The sequence below is a fragment of the Salvelinus namaycush genome, chromosome 14, assembly GCF_016432855.1.
Source record: "Salvelinus namaycush isolate Seneca chromosome 14, SaNama_1.0, whole genome shotgun sequence".
Lineage (NCBI taxonomy): Eukaryota > Metazoa > Chordata > Actinopteri > Salmoniformes > Salmonidae > Salvelinus > Salvelinus namaycush.
In genome coordinates this window covers 29595076-29620683 of record NC_052320.1, presented here as the reverse complement: position 1 = coordinate 29620683, position 25608 = coordinate 29595076, and the positions used below count along the sequence as shown (strand labels likewise).

At 44.0% G+C, this 25608-nt stretch overlaps 1 protein-coding gene across 1 annotated transcript in view; it reads right to left on the bottom strand.

The window, feature by feature from the left end:
- LOC120058690 (PR domain zinc finger protein 2-like) overlaps positions 1 to 23583 on the bottom strand; it is a 50081-nt gene extending 26498 nt beyond the window's left edge. The window contains exons 1-4 of the mRNA XM_039007435.1: positions 23517 to 23583; positions 10009 to 10422; positions 9550 to 9658; positions 5686 to 5845 (exon numbers count right to left, since the gene is read on the bottom strand). Of these exons, the coding sequence (XP_038863363.1) occupies positions 5686 to 5845; positions 9550 to 9658; positions 10009 to 10422; positions 23517 to 23583 (750 nt within the window). The remainder of the gene's footprint in view (positions 1 to 5685; positions 5846 to 9549; positions 9659 to 10008; positions 10423 to 23516) is intronic.
- Positions 23584 to 25608: the final 2025 nt, after the last annotated feature.

The following is a 25608-nucleotide window of genomic DNA, read 5'->3' as shown; positions in this document are numbered from 1 at the left end:
ATAAAAGCCCACTCTAAAATGTGCAGATTTGTTACACAACACAATGCCACAAGTTTTGAGGGAATGTGCAGTTGGGATGTTGACTGCAGGAATGTCCACCAGAGCTGTTGTCAGAGAGTTTTATGTTAATTTCTCTACCATATGTCACCTCCAACATAATTTTAGAGAATTTGCAAACAACATGTATGAAGTCGTGTGGGCAAGTGGTTTGCTGATGTCAACGTTGTGAACAGAGTGCCCCATGGTGGCGGTGGGGTTATGGTATGGGCAGGCTTAAACTACAGACAACGAACACAATTGCATTTTATTGATGGCAATTTGAATGCACAAAAATACCGTAATGAGATACTGAGGGCATTGTAAGACCCATTTTTTAAAGTTATCTTTGACCAACAGATGCATATCTGTATTCCCAGTCATGTGAAATCCATAGATTAGGGCCTAATTTATTTATTTAAATTGACTGATTTCCTCATATGAACATGTTCAGTATACATAACTAGTACTGTAACAAGTAGTACTGTTATAAAATGTATTTTTTTATTTTTAGGATGAACATTTGAATAAATGTTTTACAATATACAATACACATAATATACCAGACGATCACACCACAGATATCAGCAATCATGACAATACAAACAAAGGCTACAACTTTTACCGAAACAATAGAAGTATTTACATACTGTCAAGAGTTTAGATCATAATTAACAGGGTACACAAAGTTATATCCGTACAGGGAGGAGTTAACAATACAATATTATCATGTTATACTCATATAAAAGACAATGTCCTCCCCTCTTCCTTACCAAGTAGGTCAATTATTTAGCAGGAAGAATTGTTCAGATCTGTTAGAGCTTGGCATTTTCCATCCCCCTTTTCAACCGTGGAGGCCCAATCTTTGTTTATCACAGCCACTGATTGCTCTAGACTGGCGATATCTTGAAAATATGATAACTACGTTTGTGGTGAGAGGATTGTGAGAAAAATGACTTTATTTATGTATGTGCCCTGTTTACCTTCCTAGTTTACATCAAACTCCAGCCTGGCCTCAGAGCCATACGAAATATACTTTACATATTTCTGAGCACCTCCAAGACGTATGACACCTACTAATGGTCTAGTTACTTGAGACAGAAACGAAAGTATTCTAAACCTAACCCAATTCACCTAACCTGCTACGTAAATTCACCTAACATTTGTCATTTTAGTTCTCCTAACCTTTGTTTTTAGTTCCCCTAACCACCAACATAAACGATCCTTGTAATTCTTGTTTATTATTATTACCTGTTATTACCTGTCTCCTCCCCATCATCTACACTGATTGAAGTGGATTTAACATGTGACACAAAAAAGGGATTATAGCTTTCACTTGGATTCACCTAATCAGTCTATGTCATGGAAAGAGCAGGTGTCCTTAATGTTTTGTATACTCAGCGTATATGCCATTTAGCAGAAACTTTTATTCAAAGCGACTTAGACATGCATAAAACATTTTACCTATGGGTAGTCCCGGGAATTGAACCGATTATCCTGTTGTTGCAAGCATCATGCCCTACCAACTAAGCTACAGAGGACCAACTAAACTCTGTGCAGTAGATGCTGGACAAGCTAGGTTGTTTTGTAGCACAAACACAAATTTATTTAAAAAAATGTCCTCTCACTGTCAACTACGTTTATTTTCAGCAAACTTAACATGTGTAAATATTTGTATGAACATAAGATTCAACTACTGAGACATAAACTGAACAAGTTCCACAGGCATGTGACTAACAGAAATTGAATAATGTGTCCCTGAACAAAGGGGGGGGGGGGGGGGGGGTCAAAATCTAAAGTAACAGTCAGTAATCGGGTGTGGCCACCAGCTGCATTAAGTACTGCAGTGCATCTCCTCCTCATGGACTGTACCAGATTTGCCAGTTCTTGTTGTGAGATGTTACCCCACTCTTCCACCAAGGCACTTGCAAGTTCCCGGACATTTCTGGGGGGAATGGCCCTAGCCCTCACCCTCCAATCCAACAGGTCCCAGACGTGCTCAATGGGATTGAGATCCGGGCTCTTCGGTGGCCATGGTAGAACACTGACATTCCTGTCTTGCAGGAAATCATGCACAGAATGAGAAGTATGGCTGGTGGCATTGTCATGCTGGAGGATGCATGTCAGGATGAGCCTGCAGGAAGGGTACCACATGAGGGTGGAGGATGTCTTCCCTGTAACGCACAGCGTTGAGATTGCCTGCAATGACATCAAGCTCAGTGTGATGCTGTGACACACCGCCCCAGACCATGACGGACCCTCAACCTCCAAATTGATTCCGCTCCAGAGTACAGGCCTCGGTGTAACGCTCATTCCTTCGACGATAAACGCAAATACAACCATCACCCCTGGTGAGACAAAACCGCAACTCATCAGTGAAGAGCACTTTTTGCCAGTCCTGTCTGGTCCAGCCCATAGGCGACGTTGTTGCTGGTGATGTCTGGTGAGGACCTGCCTTACAACAGGCCTACAAGCCCTCAGTCCAGCCTCTCTCAGCCTATTGCAGACAGTCTGAGCACTGATGGAGGGATTGTGCGTTCCTGGTGTAACTCGGGCAGTTGTTGTTGCCATCCTGTACCTGTCCCGCAGGTGTGATGTTCGGATGTACCGATCCTGTGCAGGTGTTATTACACGTGGTCTGCCACTGCGAGGACGATCAGCTGTCCATCCTGTCTCCCTGTAGCGCTTTTTTAGGCGTCTCACGGTACGGACATTGCAATTTATTGACCCTGGCCACATCTGCAGTCCTCATGCCTCCTTGCAGCATGCCTAAGGCACGTTCACACAGATGAGCAGGGACCCTGGGCATCATTCTTTTGGTGTTTTTCAGAGTCAGTAGAAAGGCCTCTTTTAGTGTTCTAAGTTTTCATAACTGTGACCTTAATTGCCTACCGTCTGTAAGCTGTTAGTGTCTTAATGATCGTTCCACAGGTGCATGTTCATTAATTGTTTATGGTTCATTGAACAAGCATTGGAAATAGTGTTTAAACCCTTTACAATCAAGATCTGGGAAGTTATTTAGATTTTTACGAATTATCTTTGAAAGACAGGGTCCTGAAAAAGGGACGTTTATTTTATTGCTGAGTTTATCATACATTTGCATACATACATGTACAAACTTTCTTACATTAATGCCAGGATGTAATCCGATCGCGTGTTGTAGCGTGCTTGACATGTAAAGGTCATTTCCGATTGAGCTGACATATGCAGCGTTTACCGTGAATTTCAAACTCTGCGAATGTGGGAACGCGCGTTGTCAACAACGCCTGGTTGGAATTGAACCCTGGCCTATAACACTATCACCTTTCCAGTCACAAATTAACTCACTTCTGCATAGTGGGTGCTGGATAATCTAGGGTACAGGTATTGTTTTTCTCCACAAGATCTATTGGGACTTTCTATTGGAATATTTCTGCTTGCCTGGGTTACTGTAGTGCTGCATATTTTCCATCTGTTCTGCCGTTCTGAGTTTACAGGCCTGTGCAACAGTCCGTCACCTAGTGAGCAGGACAGGGGCCTGTGGTTGGGGGCTGTGCATGTGAGTGAATAGTGAGGTTGGGGGGGAGGGGGCAACCATAAAAACCCAGGGAGGAGGGCACAAGCACAAAGCTTTAGTTCACACATACACACACACAAAGCTCATGTTTACACCTGCACACGTAAGTGGGAGCTTATGAAGGAGATATTGTACATGTGAGGCAGCGAGTTGCATGTGTGTGTACATTTCAGTGTGGGTGGGTAGCTGTATCTGAGTGAATGTGTGTGTACATTTCAGTGTGGGTGGGTAGCTGTATCTGAGTGAATGTGTGTGCAGACGGACATGACAGATTTTTTTGTGTGGCTGTCTGTGCCTCTCTGGGCATCTGCATGAGTGTTGCTTTTGTCTTTGTGTTTGTGTGTGTACTGCACACGTGCGTGCGTGTATTTGTACAGTATGTACCCGCATGTATACAGTGCATTCGGAAAGTATTCATACCACTTGACTTTCTCCACATTTTGTTACGTTACAGCCACAATACCCATAATAACAAAGCGAAAACAAGTTTAGACATTTTTACAAATGTATAAAAAAATAGAAAACAGAAATACCTTACTTACATAAGTATTCAGACCCTTTGATATGAGACGAGAAATTGAGCTTTGGTGTGTTTTAATTCCATTGATCATCCTTGAGATGTTTCTACAACATAAATGGAGTCCATTTGTGGTAAATTCAATTGATTGGACATGATTTGGAAGGCACACACCTGTCTATATAAGGTCTCACTGTTGAGAGTGCATGTCAGAGCAAAAAACAATCCATGAGTTCGAAGGAATTGTCCGTAGAGCTCTGGATTGTGTTGAGGCACAGATCTGGGGAAGGGTACCAAAAAATGTCTGCCGTATTGAAGGTCCCCAAGAACTCAGTGGCCTCCATCATTCTTAAATGAGTTTGGAACCACCAAGACTCTTCGTAGAGCTGGGCGCCCGGCTAAACTGAGCAATCGGGGGAGAAGGGCCTTGGTCAGGGAGGTGACCAAGAACCCGATAGTCACTCTGACAAAGCTCCAGAGTTCCTCTGTGGAGATGGGAGAAACTTCCAGAAGGACAACCATCTCTGCAGCACTCCACCAATCAGGCCTTTATGGTAGAGTGACCAGACGACCACATGACAGCCTGCTTAGAGTTTGCTAATGTCTAATATAATATCTAATTGAACTCTTTGACCTGAATGCCAAGCGTCACATCTGGAGGAAACCTCGAACCATCCCTACGATGAAGCATGGTGGTGGCAGCATCATGCTGTGGGGATGTTTTTCAGCAGCAGGGACGGGAAGACTAGTCAGGATCGAGGGAAAGATGATCGAAGCTAAGTAAAGAGAGATCCTTGATGAAAACCTGCTCCAGAGCGCTCAGGACCTCAGACGGGGGCGAAGGTTCACCTACAAAAGGACAACGATCCTAAGCACACAGCCAAGACAACGAGGGAGTGGCTTCAGGCCAAGTCTCTGAATGTCCTTGAGCGACTGAGGCAAATCCTGGACTAGAACCCAATCTAACATCTCAGGAGAGACCTGAAAATAGCTGTGCAGCAACGCTCCCCATCCAACCTGACAGAGCTTGAGAGGATCTATAGAGAAGAATGGGAGAAACTCCCCAAATACAAGTGTGCCAAGCTTGTAGCGTCAAGACTTGAGGCTGTAATCACTGCCAAAGGTGCTTCAACAAAGTACTGAGTTAAAGGTCTGAATACTTATGAATTATATTTATATTTCAGTTTATTCTTATTTTTATGCATAAAATGTATACAAATCTGTTTTTGCTTTGTCATTATGGGGTAATGCGTGTAGATTGATGAGGAAATTTTTGAGTTAATTTTCAATTTTAGAATTAGGCTGTAACGTAACAAAATGTGGAAAAAGTCAATAGGTCTGAATACTTTCCGAATGCATTGTATGAGAGTCAAGTGTTTGTCTCTGTACATTATAATGTATACAGTTGTGTTACATGTGTGTACATCTGCATTGGATATGTCTGTATGTGTATATGAGTGCGTGCATCAACATGAGGCCAGCCCAGGAAGTGACTCCACCCTGGAGCAATGTACAGAATTTGCCGTAGCACCTCCTGTGGGTCGTGGGGGGAAGCCCATTTAGGCTACATGTGTACTGGCAGAAGGAGAGCAGAGCTGGTGAGCTTCACAACGGCCCATAGCTTCTCCATCTTCTCCCTCTCAAAAGACTCCATTGTTCCCAGTGTGGAGAGAGAGAGAGCAGAGGTAAAGGGGGCTGAAGCTGGCGGACTGCGGCAGTGGGCGTTGGGACGCTGCCTAAAACCACATGGAGGAGAGAGCAAGACACAGGCCAGCTCTGTGTGCTTCACAGCTCACTGTTGGAGCGCTGCCCCAAGTTAGCAGTGCTGTACGAAAAACTCCGCAACACATCATAAAAATACACACCTAACTGTCAGAGAACCACCCCGGGTGTCGACAGCCAACCAACGGACTCAACGGTCTCAAGCAACCCATACAACCCCCCCGGGGACTGCATTTGACTGTTGTTTGTCTTGATTCACTGGAGCAGTGTTGTAATTTTGTGCATTACCTGACTGGACCAATCAGCTTTCGCTGCCGACTTCTGCAAGCTGGGTAGTGGTGTGTGCTACTTTTACACTAAAGTATGTGGGATACAGTTTGAGGTAAAAATCGCAGTGTCATGAGCTAATTAATTCCTTGCTGTTTCACCACTACTTATTTGGTGTTCGACATTCTAGGGAGTTACTTGTGAATTTTTTTACTTTAGAAAGTGTCATGGAAACAAATTTGATAAGCAACAGCTAAGAAACAAAGGAGCAACAAAGACAATACAACATTTCAATTCTACCAATGCACACTTTAAAAAAAAAACAGTCGTAAGTCAGTGTATATTTGTGGAGTGTTTTCACTTTTTTATTGAAACAGTATGAACAAACACACTGCAATTAAATAAAAAGACTTGAAGAAATCAGACAGTAAAATTAAAGACCTAGAGTTGATAATATGGAGCAAAAGCAGAAAACAAATGTCGTCGCAAACGATTGCAGTGTCTAAAGCGGATTCATTAAACAATTATCATCACTCATTCAGTGCACTTATTAACTGAGTTCTTAAAGCAAGCGGAGCTAAGTTGAGACAATGATTTTTACACCCATTAATGACTACTAACGATTATGAAGAAAATGTGTGTATTTTTGCTTGGTATACTCTATCCCAACTAAAGTAAGCAGAAGTACGGTGGATACATTATAAAAGACAACGCTAGCAGAATGGGGGCTGATAACCACTACCTGTACATGGAACACATTTTTTGGTGAAACCCGAAGTCGTCAAAACTGTCCTATTGGAATGGGTGGCAGTTAAAGTACAGTCAATTCATATTAATGTACTTCAACAGTAACATCTCCAAACTATCCAGGGAATACCAGAGACAGTGGCACAAACCCTTCTGCTAAATTTCACAGATATGTACTAGGTTTTTATGTCAGTGTTAAAGCTGGCAGAATGTCACGTTACACTTGCAAATGAGCCGTCTTTTAATTAGCCCCTCGCTAACCCTCAGAACATGAGCACAATGTCAAAACAACTTCTGCATACAGTGCTTCATATAGTTGTTGGAACATTTCTGTAGTGAGGAACTCATTGGCTAGGTGTTAAGGTGACAAAATGCTAATGTGGTTGGTTTTTCAAAGGGATTTTCAGTTAGGTCCATTGGCCACAATAGCTTTTGGCTGCTTTGCAATGTTCCATATACTGAATGCTATAGTGAGCAACTGCAACATATGATAAAGTAATAACTATAGTCCCTTTGCATGGTATATACACCCTATGGAATTCACAACATTCTCTCCCATCTCCTTTTTTCCATATTCCCATTTTTTCTTGTATAGGTCCTCTTCACCAACTCAAATGCACATCTGTGTTAATGTACACACCCTTGCATATGAGAGAGCGTTTTCTACCACAAGTGAGATAATCCCTTACTTATTTTTACAAATCCAAATGAAAGACCCTGAAATTCAATGTGACATCCTGTGGGCAACCTTTTTTCAGTTTGGTTGTTGGTATGGGGGGGTTGCTGTGTGGTTGTACAGGACCGTCGATGTCAATGGCTATGTCTTGGGGTTGGGGGAGAAGAGGAGAGGCGGGCAAACATCCTCCCCCACACATCATCCCCTCCTTTTGTCAACAGTCCAAGATCCTGGTTAAGTTAGAGTGCTGGTAGAATGCTTGTTTAATGACAGGAAATTACATAGATCAGAATTGCCAGAACGTTTTGGGGACTTCCTGTCTTGCAGCCTTTCTCCTCAGGGGCTGAGGGATGAAGCGAGAAGAAGAACGAGAGAGTAAGACAAACAGGCCAACACACATAAACATCTGGTTATGCCTCATAAAAATGTCAGTCGATGATTGAAGAAGATGGATTGGAAAATAAAATATAAAAACATACTTGATTTATGATTTTAAAGATAACAGCACATACAGAACATTACTTTTAGTAGATACTGTAGTTTTATTCATTCATTCATAAATATAATATTCATTCATAAATATAAGGAGTCTCCATTGACCCCAAAATGAGGAAATAAAAGCATGGATTCATGTAATTTAATTAATTCACACACCTCAATATACTGGGTGTTATCTTGGTTATGGACACTGTACAGACATTTTGGGCCTGGGATAAGGATATAATGTGTTTTGAATGGTTTTAAATAAGGAGAAACAGACTTGAAATCATGGAATTTGTGAAAGTAAAATGTATTAAATTCCATATCTAGTCAATTCATACAAAGCGTTTAAAAATGGACCAACGACAACAACAAATATCTTTGAATTATTTATCGAGATAGAACATTCAAGAGGACAGCCTTGAATTGCTACTCCGTTTCAGACCAATATGTGATTGACATTGGCAACATAATCAATCGGAAACTGACGATGTAAAGCCAAACGGCTGTGTTGTGGAAAATTCTGCCACCACAGCTGGGAAACCATTTGTCAAATGGACCTACTAACTTAATACATGAGGTGTTGCGCTGACATTTCATCTCAAATAGAGCCACCTGTTTCAGTGAATGAACAATACCTGATGGCTCATGGGCCCATGAGTGGATGTCTTAGAGAGGAGAAGTAACTAACAGCCTGTCGGACAGTTTGTCTGACGGACAGTTTGTCTGCATCCCAAATTATATCCTATTTCCTTTATAGTGCACTACTTTTGAAAGTAGTGCAGGGAATAGGGTGCCATTTGGGATGCAGGCTTTGTTATGTGTCTGTGACGTTGGACCATGGAGAGTCAGGGGGTTAAGATGGTTAACTGGGAAACAATCAAAGAGAAAATTATAGAAACCAAGATGCTCCTTTTTTTGGCAGCCCTTTTCTTAGCAGCAGCAGCAGCAGCAGCAGCAGCAGCCCTATGGCATAGAAAACGCTCCCCGTTAGCAGGCAAGCACATCCCCAGACATGACAGCATTCTCAGAGGAAGAGGTGATGTAGAGAGTACAGCAGCGCTCTGTTGGAACATGCTTCTTGTTCCCATTTAAAAAGTTCATAAATACAACTTCCTTTTCAAAGGAATTCAGACACTTCTAATTGAATCTTTGATTCAAATATATTATGTTCAGAGGACCAGTTATGTTTGAAAAGTGATGCAGGTTGTGTCTTACCTATTAAAACACATTCTTCGTAACAACCCGTACACCAATTTCACCATTGTGGCTTAAAGGGATAGTTTGGCCCTTTATCTACTTCCCCAGAGGCAGATGAACTCGGGATACCATTTTTATGTATCTGCATGCGGTAGTTGTGGAAATATAAGAGTATTATGCATGGTTTTATGGTAGCTTCATGCTTCTACAGCATTATTAGTCCTCTACTAAGATCATGACAAGGCAAACAGGACATGCACACTGTGTATGCGTGCACACTGTGTATGCGTGCACGTGCATGCCTGCACTCAATCTAGTTCCATATGTGCATCCCTTGGAGGTACTTACGAGTATTTGCCCATTCTCCTCACCACGGCGATCACCACGGCGATGACAACGATCACTGCCACCAATGCACCAATCCCAATACCAACCACTTGTCCAGAGCCCATACCCTCTGTGGAAGGAACACAAAGGCTGAGTTACTCCACCAGACTGACCTCAATAGGGACACAACAACACGTTAGGTGAAAGAACAGGAAGGAAACCGAGAGAAGGAAAAGATAGATGTAAAGAGGGAAATACAGAACAAAGACAAAATTAACTGAAAGGAAATAATTAAAATTAAGGGAGAATGGGGCAAAGCAATCTCATGGTGTCTTGTGCTCTACATATCATTGGCCTCTATTTGATTCCCCTATATGGGAGCAGACAGACTGTAGCATTGGGAGGGTTTCCTCAGTTTCATGGTCTCTCTATATCTATCTAATTACAGATATCTCCTGTCCTGAGATCCTCAGTCCTTACCCTCTGGTTCCTCCACCTCCACCTCCTCCTTAGCCTCTGCAGCTGTCGTGGCCTCGGCTTCGGGCTCCGCCGGGGCCTCGGTGATGATGGCAGGGGCGTTAGTTGTGGCCGCCTCCTGCTTGGCAGCTTCAGTGGCAGGGGCTTCGGTCTCCACAGGAGCGACCTCCGTGGCAGCAGCCTCAGTAGCGGCGGTTTCTTCTCCGGCAGGGGTGTCCGTTACGACATCCTCGGCCGCTGGGGTGTTCGTTACGACATCCTCGGCGGCAGGGGTGTCCGTTACGACATCCTCGGCCGCAGCCTCGGGTTCAGCTGAAGGGGCATGGGTGACTATGGGATCTTCCTCTTTGAGGGGCTTGGTGGCCTCGGGAACAGCAGGGGAATCTGTCACCAGCTCTACTGGTGTCACCAGTGTGCCTGACGAGAGGCAAAGAGAGGTCAGAGATTGGTAGAGGCAAATTAACAATATTCACACACGCTGAAGGGAGAGACTACATTTGTTGATGACATACTGTACATGATCATTTATTTTTGAATGTGATGTTAATATCCTAAACAACAGCTCGTGGAGTCCTATTCACCATTTGGTTTCTCTGTCATTTCACAATAGTTTTGAAATGTAGTAGCTGGAAAGAGAGAATGACGGTTGGAAAGTCCCTCATTGCAAAGGCATGGTGAAATAATTTGAGAGAAAAACTACGTGAATATTAACATTCTTCCTTGACATTATGTTCCCAGTAATTTTCTCTCCCAGCCTAAGGCTTGACTCATCAGTAGCAGTGAGAACATGACTGCCACATCCCATGACTGAACAAACATTGGTCCTCCCTCCCTCCTCCCCAGTCCCACCCACCCCTCTCCATCCTGTCTTGGGCCGTGTTTGCGCACTTGCATGCCACACCCTCTGCCTCATTTGCTGTTCATGGAGTCTCCACCTTAACAGGCTCTGGATGGGGACAGCAGGAAGTCAGCAGATGAGGGCATACCATTAAAACACCAATAGGGGTAAGAAACAATGGACAATTCAGTATAAAACAACACAACTACAGTAGGTGCTTAGCAGTTGTTGCGCATTGCTTGAGAAAACGGGATCCAAATTACTCGGATGTGTTGGAATTAGTTGTTTGTGATGTTACCAGAGAGACCAAAGATCTGCACGATCTCAACCTAAATAAAAATCCTCTCATCTGGCCATTTTTGGATGGCAATAACAGTTGGAAAGGAAGCTCTTTGAGCTGAGCTCAGTGGAATGTCAATGCTTGTAGTGAAATGTACTATAATCTATCCTATAATTGTATGAACCCACTTGTAATAAGAATAGCCTCTTTGTTCGAAGGGTTGGACCGCAAAGTAGAAGCTGAGTGAGACCTTACTGTAGCACTCTACAAATCAAGTCCTATCTGTGTCTGTTCCCTTCCAGACCACAACTTGCTTGGACAGCGCAGCTTCGAAATTATTAAGTAGAAGTCCATTTTAGTGGAGGACTGAAATTATGGTAAACCTGCAAACTTGCAACATGTTCTGCTGCAGTCTCTCCTTTTTCCTGAGAGTACTCTTTGCCCTTTCAAATCTGCAATATGAAAGTTCTCTGAACTCCGATCTGTCTAAACTTAGAAACTGACATAATTTCTTTGCCGTTTTCCAGTGATTCTTCAAAACCCTTTACAATAGAGAATGCTTTACGAGGTTAAAAATAACTGACTCTCTCTCATTGTCCCGCAACTGCCCCATTATTCTTAGTCACCTATTTGCTCACATTCTCATTAGCAACAAGCAAGTTCAAATATAACAAAATGTTTGTTCTCCAACGACTTTGCTGTTTGTTTGGAAAATCTGATGATAAAGTGCCATTATGTCCGCTGCTCATAATAAGCTCTAAGTACTATTTCCTTCCAACTGTGCTGGCTAATACAGCTGTGCTAGTGAGTAAGAGAACAGGATTGTTGCCCTGTCTCCCTCTCTCTCCCTCCCTCCTGACCACTATGCTTCTCTCTCTCTCTCTTCTCCCCATCTTCTCCCTGCCCTGCCTCCACCCCATGAATGAAGTTGCCCCTGATAAATATTTTGGGAATGCTGTAACGTTAGCTCTGCAAGAGGAGAGCGGGGCGAGGTGGAGAGGGAGCAAGAGCGGTGTAAAAGGGTTGATTGAAGCCGGAACAATATAGAGCCCAGCGGCAGCCACTTTCATTTATTCACTCTCTCACTCATCCTGTTCCATGAACAGGGGCCTAGTTCCACAGTCTGTCTCAGGTTTAATGTCCCATTATAGCCTGACCTCAGAGCAGATGTGTGTGTGACAGAGGAGGCTGGTGGGAGGAGCTATAGGAGGACAGGCTCATTGTAATGGCTGGAATGGAATTAATGGAACGGTATCAAACATATGAAAACCAAATGTTTGACGCTGTTCCACCTATTCTATTCCAGCCATTACAATGAGCCTGTCCTCCTATAGCTCCTCCCACCAGCCTCAACTGGTGTGTGAATGCTTGAGTTTCTGTGTGTGTGTGTGTGTGTGTGTGTGTGTGTGTGTGTGTGTGTGTGTGTGTGTGTGTGTGTGTGTGTGTGTGTGTGTGTGTGTGTGTGTGTGTGTGTGTGTGTGTGTGTGTATGTATAGGTATCATCAGCTCCCTAAATCACCGCTGAGCAGTAAAAGTCTGTCTCGATGACCCTGCTTTAAAATTTCTCTCAAACACGATCCTTGGGGAGGAGGGGGGACCATAAAAGGCAGGCAAACAGGCAAATGGGCGAGAGTGAAAAGTGAGAGAGTGACAGAATACAGCAAAGCGCCGGGAGAAGCGGTGGGGCCAGTATTGGGTCGGGATCCTGCCTGTCGGACAGTTATGGCATCGTGAGGGAGAACAACAGAGAGGGGGAGAGAGAAAAATATACATTGTGAGAGAGGGAGAGATAGCAGGACAGATCCATCACCATCAGCTGCCACTGAGGGTGCCCCGTGTGTCTGTGTGTGTCTCTGTGTGTGTGTGTGTGTGTTGCATGCGTGTGTGTAAGTTTAGGGGGGAGATAGGCCTGTGCTAAGCTGCCTGTAGACAGGTAGGGCCCATCTGCAGATGTATGAGGGAGTGTGTCTGCTATGGTCCCAGAGCCAAAGAATGTTGTTCCTTAGCTGGGGAGGTATCCTCCCATCCCATCTCATCACGGTATGGCATACCCAGAACCGCTGGCCTCCCATGCTAACCGTAGGAGTTGCACTTTGAGTTGAGTGGGAGAGGTCTGATAGCCAGAGTGGAATATTCCCACTGGCTCTTATCTTAGACGCAAAAGTGTCCACATACAGGCCATGTTTTTTTCCTCGAGTAGAAATATCCCACTAGGCAAAAACTGGTTGAATCAACGTTGTTTCCACATCATTTAAAACTGATTTAAGCTGATGACGCAGAATCGTGGAAAACTTATTGGATTTGCAAAAAGTCATCAACATAAGGAGATTTAGTATTTTTGTTCAGCCAACTTTTAATCTCAATCCAATGACATGGTGACATTTTTGTTGATTTCATGTTGAATTCGCGTTAGTTGACAACTCAACCGAATGTAAATAAAAAATAGACGTTGAACAGTCCTCTTCTGGACAACATAACTGAGGCCACCAAGGGCACAAGACTTCTATCAAGACGTATATCCTGTGAACTTAAAAAATATATAGGCTAAATATCACCAATATATCTCTCAAGCTGACTGCTGCAAAATATTGAGTCCCCAAAACAAATATAGCGATAAATCGAGTGAAACTCATGAATCTATTATTAAGTCAACTTTAACAGTACATTAAGTTAACCCCCCCTTTTCTCCCTCCTCTTGGCAGCAGCTAATAGGAATTCTTTATTTTTTATTTTGATTTAACCAGGTAGGCCAGTTGAGAACAAGATCTCATTTACAACTGCGACCTGGCCAAGATAAAGCAAAGCAGTACGACACAAACAACACAGAGTTACACATGGAATAAACAAACGTACAGTCAATAACACAATAAAAAAGTATATATACAGTGTGTGCAAATGAAGTACGATTAGGGAGGTAAGGCAATAAATAGGCCATAGTGGCGAAATAATTACAATTAAGCAATTAAACACTGGAGTGATAGATGTGGAGAAGTTGAATGTGCAAGTAGAGATACCGGGGTGCAAAGGAGCAAAAAAAATAACAATATGGGGATGAGGTAGTTGGGTGGGCTAATTACAGTTGGGCTATGTACAGGTGCAATGATCTGTAAGCTGCTCTGACAGCTGATGTTTAAAGTTAGTGAGGGAGATAAGTCTCCAGCTTCAGTTATTTTTGCAATTCGTTCCAGTCATTGGCAGCAGAGAACTGGAAGGAAAGCGGCCAAAGGAGGAGTTGGCTTTGGGGATGACCAGTGAAATATTCCTGCTGGAGCGCGTGCTACGGGTGGGTGCTGCTATGGTGACCAGTGAGCTGAGATAAGGCGGGGCTTTACCTAGCAAAGACTTATAGATGACCTGGAGCCAGTGGGTTTGGCGACGAATATGAAGCGAGGGCCAGCCAACGAGAGCATACAGGTCGCAGTGGTGGGTAGTATATGGGCTTTGGTGACAAAACGGATGGCACTGTGATAGACTGCCTCCAATTTGCTGAGTAGAGTGTTGGAGGCTATTTTATAAATGACATCGCCGAAGTCAAGAATCGGTAGGATAGTCAGTTTTACGAGGGTATATTTGGCAGCATGAGTGAAGGAGGCATTGTTGCGAAATAGGAAGCCGATTCTAGATTTCATTTTGGATTGGAGATGCTTAATGTGAGTCTGGAAGGAGAGTTTACAGTCTAACCAGACACCTAGGTATTTGTAGTTGTCCACATATTCTAAGTCAGAACCGTCCAGAGTAGTGATGCTAGACGGGCGGGCGGGTAGCGATCGGTTGAAGAGCATGCATTTAGTTTTACTTGCATTTAAGAGCAGTTGGAAGCCACGGAAGGAGTGTTGTATGGCATTGAAGCTCGTCTGGAGGTTTGTTAACAGTGTCCAAAGAAAGACCAGAAGTATACAGAATGGTGTTGTCTGCGTAGAGGTGGATCAGAGAATCACCAGCAGCAAGAGCGACATAATTGATGTATTCAGAGAAAAGAGTCGGCCCGAGAATTGAACCCTGTGGCACCCCCATAGAGACTGCCAGAGGTCCGGACAACAGGCCCTCCGATTTGACACACTGAACTCTGTCTGAGAAGTAGTTGGTGAACCAGGTGAGGCAGTCATTTGAGAACCCAAGGCTGTTGAGTCTGCCGATAAGATTGCGGTGATGGACAGAGTCGAAAGCCTTGGCCAGGTCGATGAATACGGCTGCACAGTATTGTCTTTTATCGATGGCGGTTATGATATTGTTTAGGACCTTGAGCGTGGCTGAGGTGCACCCATGACCAGACCAGACCAGCTTATGACCAGCTCGGAAACCATATTGCACAGCGGAGAAGGTACGGTGGGATACGAAATGGCCGGTGATCTGTTTGTTAACTTGGATTTCGAAGACCTTGGAAAGGCAGGGTAGGATAGATATAGGTCTGTAACAGTTTGGGTCTAGAGTGTCTCCCCCTTTGAAGAGGGGGATGACCGCGGCAGGCTTTCCAATCTATGGGAATCTCAGACGATACGAAAGAGAGGTTGAACAGGCTAGTAATAGGGGTTGCAACAATTGTGGCGGATAATTTTAGAAAGAGAGGGTCCATATTGTCTAGCCCAGCTGATATGTAGGGGTCCAGATTTTGCAGCTCTTTAAGAACATCAGCTATCTGGATTTGGGTGAAGGAGAAATGGGGGAGGCTTGGGCAAGTTGCTGTGGGGGGGGTGCAGAGCTGTTGACCGGGGTTGGGGTAGCCAGGTGGAAAGCATGGCCAGCCGTTGAAAAATAAAAAAAATGCTTATTGAAATTCTCGATTATCATAGATTCATCAATGGTGACAGTGTATCCTATCCTCAGTGCAGTGGGCAGCTGGGAGGAGGTGCTCTTATTCTCCATGGACTTTACAGTGTCCCAGAACTTTTGGGAGTTTGTGCTTCAGGATGCACATTTCTGTTTGAAAAAGCTAGTCATGGCTTTCCTAACTGCCTGTGTGTATTGGTTCCTAACTTCCCTGAAAAGTTGCATATAATAAATACAGCAATGGGAATTGAGATGGCTTAAAAGGAGCCAGAAATATAAATATATCAAGTTAAAGTCCAGAAACCCATTATTAATGATACCATCAGTTCACTGTTTTATAAGTTTCTATGCAGTCATGTATTTTTTTCTTTCTTCTCTTCACTGTGTCTGGGCCTGTGGTGTAGGTGTAAGAGGAGTGAGACATTCATGTTCATGCTGACAGTGTAGACACACAAGCCCTTGGTTTGGCTATGTTGTGGAGGTGCCCCCTTGGCCTAATGGCTGGACTGAATTACCCTCTCTGTCAGTGCCTGCCACACCAAACTACACCTCTGTCTGGGGCTACTGCGTTCACAAGCTAAAATAGCCTCCACCTTGGCTGACTCAAACTCAGACAGATCTGTATTTTCTCTCCACACAGATTTGGCATAAAACAGGCAAGCCTACAACTTCAAACTTGAAACTTTTGATAGCTTAAAAAAGGCACGCTGGTGACGTAAGAGATGCTTTCCTGAGTTGATTTTACAGCCCACGTCTCATACAGTGCATTCGGAAAGTATTCAGACCACTTTACTTTTTCCACATTTTGTTATGTTACAGCCTTATTCTAAAATTGATTAAATTGTTGTTTTTTCCCTCATCAATCTACAAACAATGCCCCATAATGACAAAGTAAAAACAAGTTAAGACATTTTTTGCACATTTATTACAAATAAAAACTGAAATATCACATTTACATAAGTATTCAGACCCTTTACTCAGTACTTTGTTGAAGTACCTCTGGCCGCGGTTACAGCCTCGGGTCTTCTTGGGAATGACGCATGATGGCACCGACAGAGATAGTCGCCTCGCTTCAGGTCCTTAGGAAACTATGCAGTAATTCGTTTTTTTATGTATTATTTCTTACATTGTTAGCCCAGAAAATCTCAAGTGTTATTACATACAGCCGGGAAGAACTATTGGATATAAAAGCGACGTCAACTTACTAACTTTACGACCAGGAATACGTCTTTCCTGAAGCGGATCCTTTGCTCGGACCTCCACCCTGGACATTGGATCTAATCCCAGAGGCCGACCCAAAACAACGCGGTCGCTGCAGGAGAGGCAGACGGAGCGGCCTACTGGTCAGACTTAGAAGGCGAGCACACCATCCTCCGCTTCCGAGCATATTACTCGCCAATGTCTAATCTCTAGACAACAAGGTGAACGAAATTAGTGCACGAGTTGCCTTCCAGAGAGACATCAGCGATTATAACATTCTCTGTTTCATGGAAACATGGCTCACTCGGGATATGTTGTCAGAGTCGGTACAGCCACCCAGATTCTTCGCACATCGCGGTGACAGAAACAAACATCTCTCTGGTAAGAAGATGTGTGGGGGTGTATGCCTTATGATTAACGACTCATGGTGTAATCATAACAACATACAGGAACTCAAGTCCTTTTGTTCACCTGACCTAGAATTCCTTACAATCAAATGCCGATCGCATTATCTACCAAGAGAATTCTGTTAGATTATAGTCACAGCCGTGTATATCCCCCCCAAGCAGAAACCACGACGGCCCTGAAAGAACTTCTATGTTAACTGGAAACCATATATCCTGAGGCTGCATTTATTGTAGCTGGGGATTTTAACAAAGTTAATCTGAGAACAAGGCTTCCTAAATTCTATCAGCATATTGAATGCGTGACTCAAGCTGGTAGCATTCTGGACCATTGCTACTCTAACTTGCACGATGCATACAAAGCCCTCGCCTACCCTCCCTTCGGCAAATCTGACCATGACTCCATTTTGTTGCTCCCAGCCTATAGACAGAAACTAAAACAGGAAACGCCCGTGCTCAGATCTATCCAATGCTGGTCTGACCAATCGGATTCCACGTTTCAAGATTGCTTCCATCACGTGGACTGGGATATGTTCCAGGTAGCCTCAGACAATAACATTGATGCATACGCTGACTCGGTGAGCCAATTTATTAGCAAGTGCATCGGTGATGGTGTACCCACTGTGACTATTAAAACCTTCCCTAACCAGAAACAGTGGATTGATGGCAGCATTCGCGAAAAACTGAAAGCGCGAACCACCGCTTATAATCATGGCAAGGCGACTGGAAACATGACCGAATACAAACAGTGTAGCTATTCCCTCCGCAAGGCAATCAAACAAGCAAAGCGTCAGTATAGAGACAAAGTAGGGTCACAATTCCACGGCTCAAACACTAGACGTATGCAGCAGGGTCTACAGTCAATCACGGATTACAAAAAGAAAACTAGCCCGGTCGCGGACATTGACGTCTTGCTCCCAGACAAATTGAACAACTTCTTTGCTCGCTTTGAGGACAATACCGTGCCACTGACACGGCCCGCTACCAAAGCCTGTGGGCTCTCCTTCTCCGTGGCCAACATGAGTAAAACATTTAAACGTGTTAACCCTCGCAAGGCTGCCGGGCCAGAGAGCATCCCTAGCCGCGTCCACAGAGCATGCGCAGACCAGCTGGCTGGTGTGTTTACGGACATATTCAATCAATCCCTATGCCAGTCTGCTGTTCCCACATGCTTCAAGATGTCCACCATTGTTCCTGTCTCCAAGAAAGCTAAGGTAACTGAACTAAATGACTATCGCCCCGTAGCACTCACTTCTGTCATCATGAAGTGCTTTGAGAGACTAGTCAAGGATCATATCACCTCCACCCTACCTGATACCCTAGATCCACTCCAATTTGTTCACCGCCCAAATAGGTCCACAAACCACGCAATTGCCATCACACTGCACACTGCCCTATCCCATCTGGACAAGAGGAATACCTATGTAAGAATGCTGTTCATTAAATACAGCTCAGCATTTAACACCATAGTACCCTCCAAACTCATCATTAAGCTTGAGACCCTGAGTCTTGATCCTGCCCTGTGCAACTGGGTCCAGGCCGCCCCCTGGTGGTGAAGGTAGGAAACAACATCTCCACCCCGCTGATCCTCAACACTGGGGCCCCATAAGGGTGTGTTCTCAGCCCTCTCCTGTACTCCCTGTTCACCCACGACTGCGTTGCCATGCACGCCTCCAAGTCAAATCATCAAATTTGCAGATGACGCTACAGTGGTAGGCTTGATTACCAACAACAACGAGACGGCCTACAGGGAGGTGGTGAGGGCCCTCGGAGGTGTCAGGAAAATAACCTCTCACTCAACATCAACAAAACAAAGAAGATGATCATGGACTTCAGGAAACAGCGGAGGGAGCATCACCCCATCCACATCGACGGGACAGTAGTGGAGAAGGTGGAAAGTTAAGTTCCTCGGCGTACACATCACGGGCAAACTGAAACGGTCCACCCACACAGACAGCGTGGTGAAGAAGGCACAACAGCGCCTCTTCAAACTCAGGAGGCTGAAGAATTTTGGCTTTTCACCTAAAACACAAGAGCATCTTGTCGGGCTGTATCACCGCCTGGTACGGCAACTGCTCCGCCCACAACCACAAGGCTCTCCAGAGGGTAGTGCGGTCTGTACAACGCATCACCGGGGACAAACTACCTGCCCTCCAGGACACCTACAGCACCCGATGTCACAGGAAGGCCAAAAAGATCATCAAGGACAACAACCACCCGAGCCACTGCCTGTTCACCCTGCTATCATCCAAAAGGCGAGGTCAGTACAGGTTCATCGAAACTGGGACCGAGAGACTAAAAAACAGCTTCTATCTCAAGGCCATCAGACTGTTAAACAGCCATCACTAACAGAGTGGCTGCAGTCAACATACAGACTCAAATCTCTGGCCACTTTAATACATTTAATAAATAGATTTAATAAAGGTATCACTAGTCACTTTAAATAACGCCACTTTAATAATGTCTACATATCCTACATTACTCATCTCATAGGTATATACTGTATTCTATACCATCTACTGCATCTTGCCTATGCCGCACGGTCATCACTCGTCCATATATTTATATGTACATATTCCTATTCATCCCTTTACATTTGTGTGTATAAGCTAGTCATTGTGAATTTGTTAGATTCCTTGTTAGATATTACTGCACTGTCGGAACTAGAAGCACAAGCATTTTGCTACACTTGCATTAACATCTACTAACCATGTGTATGTGACCAATAACATTTGATTTGATTTTACAAGCTTAACACACCTGTTTCTCCCATTCTTCTCTGCAGATCCTCTCAAGCGCTGTCAGGTTGGATAGCGAGCGTCACTGCACAGCTACTTTCAGGTCTCTCCAGAGATGTTCGATTGGGTTCAAGTCCGGGCTCTGGCTGGGCCACTCAAGGACATTCAGAGACTTGGCCCGAAGCCACTCCTGCGCTGTCTTGGCTGTGTGCTTAGGGTTGTTGTCCTATTGGAAGGTGACCTTGGCCCCAGTCTGAGGTCCTGAGTGTTCTGGAGCAGGATTTCATCAAGGATCTCTCCGTACTTTGCTCTTTCCCTCGATCCTGACTAGTCTTCCCAGTCCCTGTCGCTGAAAAACATCCACGCAGCATGAAGCTGCCACCACCATGCTTCTCCGTAGGTATGGTTCCAGGTTTCCTCCAGATGTGACGCTTGGCATTCAGTCGAAGGAGTTCAATCTTGGTTTCATCAGACCAGAGAATCTTCTTTCTCATAGTCAGTTCATTAGGTGCCTCTTGGCTAACTCCAAGTGGGCCGTCATGTGCATTTCACCGAGGAGTGGGTTCCGTCTGGCCATTCTACCATAAAGGCAGTGGTGGAAAAAGTACGCAATTGCCATACTTGAGTAAAAGTATAGATACCTTAATAGAAAGTTACTCAAGTAAAAGTAAAAGTCACCCAGTAAAATACTATTTGAGTAAAAGTCTAAAAGTATTCGGTTCTAAATATACTTAAGTATCAAAAGTAAAAGTATAAATACTTTCAAATTCCTTATATTAAGCAAAGCAGACGGAACCATTTTCTTGTTTTTAAAATGTATTGATAGCCAGGGGCACATTCCAAAACTCAGACATAATTTACAAACGATGCATTTGTTTTTAGTGAGTCCGCCAGAACAGAGGCAATAGAGATGACCAAGTATTCTCTTGGGTGTCAAGGAAAAAGTAGTGAGTAAAAAGCACATTATTTTCTTTAAGAATGTAGTGAAGTAATACTAAAAGTTGTCAAAAAAATAAACAGTAAAATAAAGTACAGATACCCCATACTTTAAAGTTTTTCTACTTAAGTACTTTACACCACTGCATAAAGGACTGATTGGTGGAGTGCACCAGAGATGATTGTCCTTCTAGAAGGTTCTCCCATCTCCACAGAGGAACTCTGGAGCTCTGTCAGAGTGACCATCGGCTTCTTGGTCACCTCCCTGACCAAGGCCCTTCTCCCCTGATTGCTCAATTTGGCAAGGTGGCCAGCTCTAGGAAGAGTCTTGGTGGTTCCAAACTTCTTCCATTTAAGATGAAGGCCACTGTATTCTTGGGGACCTTCAATGCTGCAGAAATGTTTTGGTACGCTTCCCCAGATCTGTGCCTCGACACAATCCTGTCTCGGAGCTCTACACACAATTCCTTCGACCTCATGGCTTAGTTTTTACTCTGACATGCACTGTCGACTGTGGGACCTTATATAGACAGGTGTGTGCCTTTCCAAATCATGTCCAATCAATTGAATTTACCACAGGTTGACTCCAATCAAGTTGTAAAAACATCTCAAGGATGATCAATGGAAACAGGATGCACCTGAGCTCAATTTTGAGTCTCAAAGCAAAGGGTCTGAATACTTATGTAAATAAGGTATCTGTTTTTATTTTTTAATATATGTGCAAAAATGTCTAAAAACCTGTTTTCGCTTTGTCATGATGGGGCATTGAGTGTAGATTGATGAAGATAAAAATGTATTTAATCGATTTTAGATTAAGGCTGTAACGTAACAACATTTGGAAACAGTCAAGGGGTCTGAATACTTTCCGAATGCACTGTATGTGGTGTGTGAGGGCACACTTGAATCACTTTACAAGCAGGCATGGACAGAGGGCACTGACCCGGATCTGTAGCCAGATGTGCTGGAGTGAGTCTTTTAAAGGCGAGCGACTCTGACAAAGCTCATTTTGAGCCAGGAGGGGCTTGGGAGAGGAATGCATAGGGAGTCAACTGGGTAAAAAGAATCAACAGGCTCTTTTCGGAGCATGTGCAGGTTTTTCTACTTAATTGATTCATGTTATTTTTATTTTAATTGTCAGGGCGTGGAGCAGAGAGGAGCAGCTTTAAGAGTTAACGCTCTTCCAAATGGGCCTTCGTGAAAAGGGCTGCGTCTGGTCGGTAAAGGTTGCCGTTTAAAAATAAACCCCCCTCAACTGCGCGGCCCTAGACTCATCAACCGGGAGTAGGGGGAATGTAGGAGAGGAGGGGGCGGCCGGAGTGGGGGTTGAGGGGGGCTGGTAAAGCTTGATACCCTGCCAAAGATGGGTAAATGTGGAGGGGGCGGTGGGCCATGGCAGTCTAACAACATGCGGTAGAGGTGGGGCAGCAGGCAGCAGCCCTCCCTGTTAAGCCCTCACGTAGCCGGGTGTTCTCTCTCCCGGTCCCATCCATATGACAGTCTTAAATATAGAGCTACTTTCTATTAATACCCACACACAAACTAGCCCTTCTGTACTCTGTCTCTGCTCACTTTCCTCCCTCCCTCCCCATGGGGAAAGGCTTTCCTACCTAGGACTTGCAAGGGAGAGTGGGAGAGGGAAAGAGAAAGATAGGGAGGGTAAAGCTTTCGGATAAACGTGTACAGTGTGTATACTTGGTCAGACCCGAGCACTGTTTGGTAGCCTTCCAAAGGATATTCCTTTTTCTCCCTGTCGGCGGCCAAGAAATCATGAGCACGAGGCACAAGACCTCGCACCATTACATCACATTCCCCCTTGTGTCTCCGAATCCAACTTTCCTCCTCACCGAGGCTTGGGGAAGGAGTGCGGGGGGAGGGAGAGAGAGGGGACTGTTAGAATCGACACAGACTATCCACCCAGTCGCCCCTCTTTATTACATTAACACCCTTGGCCAAAGCTCTTCTTTTTCCATTCAGGATGATCCAAAGCAGTTCACTGCTAAATGAAACGCACAACTTATATTTAGAGGAGAATACAAGTGGCCAATACCACAGCTGTACACATTTCAAATGAAAAAATAACTACTGTGAAAAACAAAATAAACTACACATCAATCAAACCAAAAAGGTGTTTTCACTTTTCCTTGAGAAAGAAACTTTAGAACTAAGGACAAAGAACTAAGAGCAGCCCCAAGATTCAAATTCACGACGCGGCAGGATACAAGCCAAACAGACAAAGGGTGTGTGAGTATGATAAGAGATGTGTGGTGTGGGAGTGTGAAAGTCAGGCAGAGTGGCCAGACAGAAAAGACAGTGTGCCATGAGGGCTCGAGCCCTGGGTGTTGACTTACTTGCGTGTGCGACGCCACAGAGGGGGCCGACCAGGGCCAGTAGAAGCAGCAGCTGAACTTTGATCATGATGTCAAGTAGTCTTCTCCTCTGGTTAATGGTGTACAGAGACCCCCAGGGCAAAGAGCAACACTAGACCCTTTCACACACAGCACCACATGCACTGGCGTCTCCAGGGAGATAGCAAAAAAATAAATGTCTTGAGGAAAAAGTTTCCAAAAATGTCCCAGGGAACTTGTTGCAGTTGTAGATAGAGACACGGACGGTCAGCAGCAGTAACGGCAGACAGCACGGCTTTGGAGGCTGAGGGAGAAAGGCGTGGAACGCTCGATGGATGTCGACAGGGCAGGAGAGAGAGCGAGAGAGCGAGAGAGAGAGAAAAGGTCTGGCCGGCTACTTGGTAGAATGGAGAGAGACAGGCACAGGGCAAGGGAAAGAGAGAGTGTGAGTGTGTCGGGAGTGGAGGACGGGTGTTGGTACTTTCGGGGGGTGTGATGGTGAGCGGGGGGCTGGGCAGTGTAAGGTGGTCTCTGCCCTGGTGCTGCCTCCCTACTTGAACAGTCCAGTCAGCTGCTGACTGCGGACTGCCCTGCAATACCAGCAGCACACACAGAAATATATAAATAAATACACCAATATATTTATACACACAAGGTAGACACCACAAAAACGTACGCAATTAGTTGCATGCAAATATACCCTCAAAACAGACACCTTCTTTCCACACAAAATAAATTAACATGCAGCACAACAGAAAAACAATTCCATTCCTCAGCTACTAGGTCTAAGCATAACGCCGTTTGAGAAATGTTTTGACTAAACCTTTACAAATGAATAAAAGAAATATGAAATATCCTGAGTCAATAAGTGTTCAACCCATTTATTATGGCAAGTCTAAATAAGTTCAAGAGTAAAAATGTGCTTAACAAGTCACATAATAAGTTGCATTGCCTCTGTGTGCAATAATAGTGTGATTTTTGAATGACTACCTCTTCTCTGTACCCCACACATACAGATAATTGTAAGGTCCCTCAGTCGAGCAGTGAATTTCAAACACAGATTCAACCACAAAGACCAGGGAGGTTTTCCAATGGCTGGCAAAGAAGGGCACCTATTGGTAGATGGGTCAAAATTGAATATCCCATTTTGAAGTCATTAATTACTTTGCATGGTGTATCAATACACCCAGTCACTACAGAGATACAGGAATCCTTCCTAACTCAGTTACCGGAGAGGAAGGAAACCGATTTAACCAATGGTGACTTTAAAACAGTTACAGAGTTTAATGTCTGTGATAGGAGAAAACTGAGGATGGATCAACAACATTGTAGTTACTCCACAATACTAACCTAATTGACAGTGAACGGAAAGAAGCCTGTACAGAATATAAAATATTCCAAAGCATGCTTCTTATTTGCAGAAAGGCACGAAAGTAAAACTGCAACAAACAAAAAGAATGTTTGGGGCAAATCCAAAATAACACATCACTGAGTTTTTTCAAGCATGGTGGTGGCTGCATCATGTTATGGGTATGCTTGTCATTGGCAAGATAGAGGAAAACCTGGTTCAGTCTGCTTTCCAGACAAATTCACCTTTCATCAGGACAATAACCCTAAACACAAGGCCAAATATACACTAGTTGCTTACCAAGACGTCATTGAATATTCCTGAGTGGCCTAGTTACAGTTTTGACTTAAATCCACGTGAAAATCTATGGCAAGACTTGAAAATGGCTGTCTAGCAATGATCAACAACCAACTTGACAGAGCTCGAAGAATTTAAAGAATATTGTGCAAATATTGTACAATCCAGGTGTGCAAAGCTGTTAGAGACTTACCTAGAAAGACTCACTACTGTAATCACTGCCAAAGGTGATTCTAATATGTATTAATATAGGGGGTTGAACACTTATTTAAGATAGTGTTTTATTTTTCATTATTATTTTTCTTCTTACAAATGTTAGATTTTTTCTTCCACTTTGACATTAAAGTATTTTGTACAGATTGTTGACAAAGAAATTACAATTTAATCCATTTTAATCTGACTTTGTAACGCAACAAAATGTGGAAAAAGTAAAGGGGTGTCAATACTTTC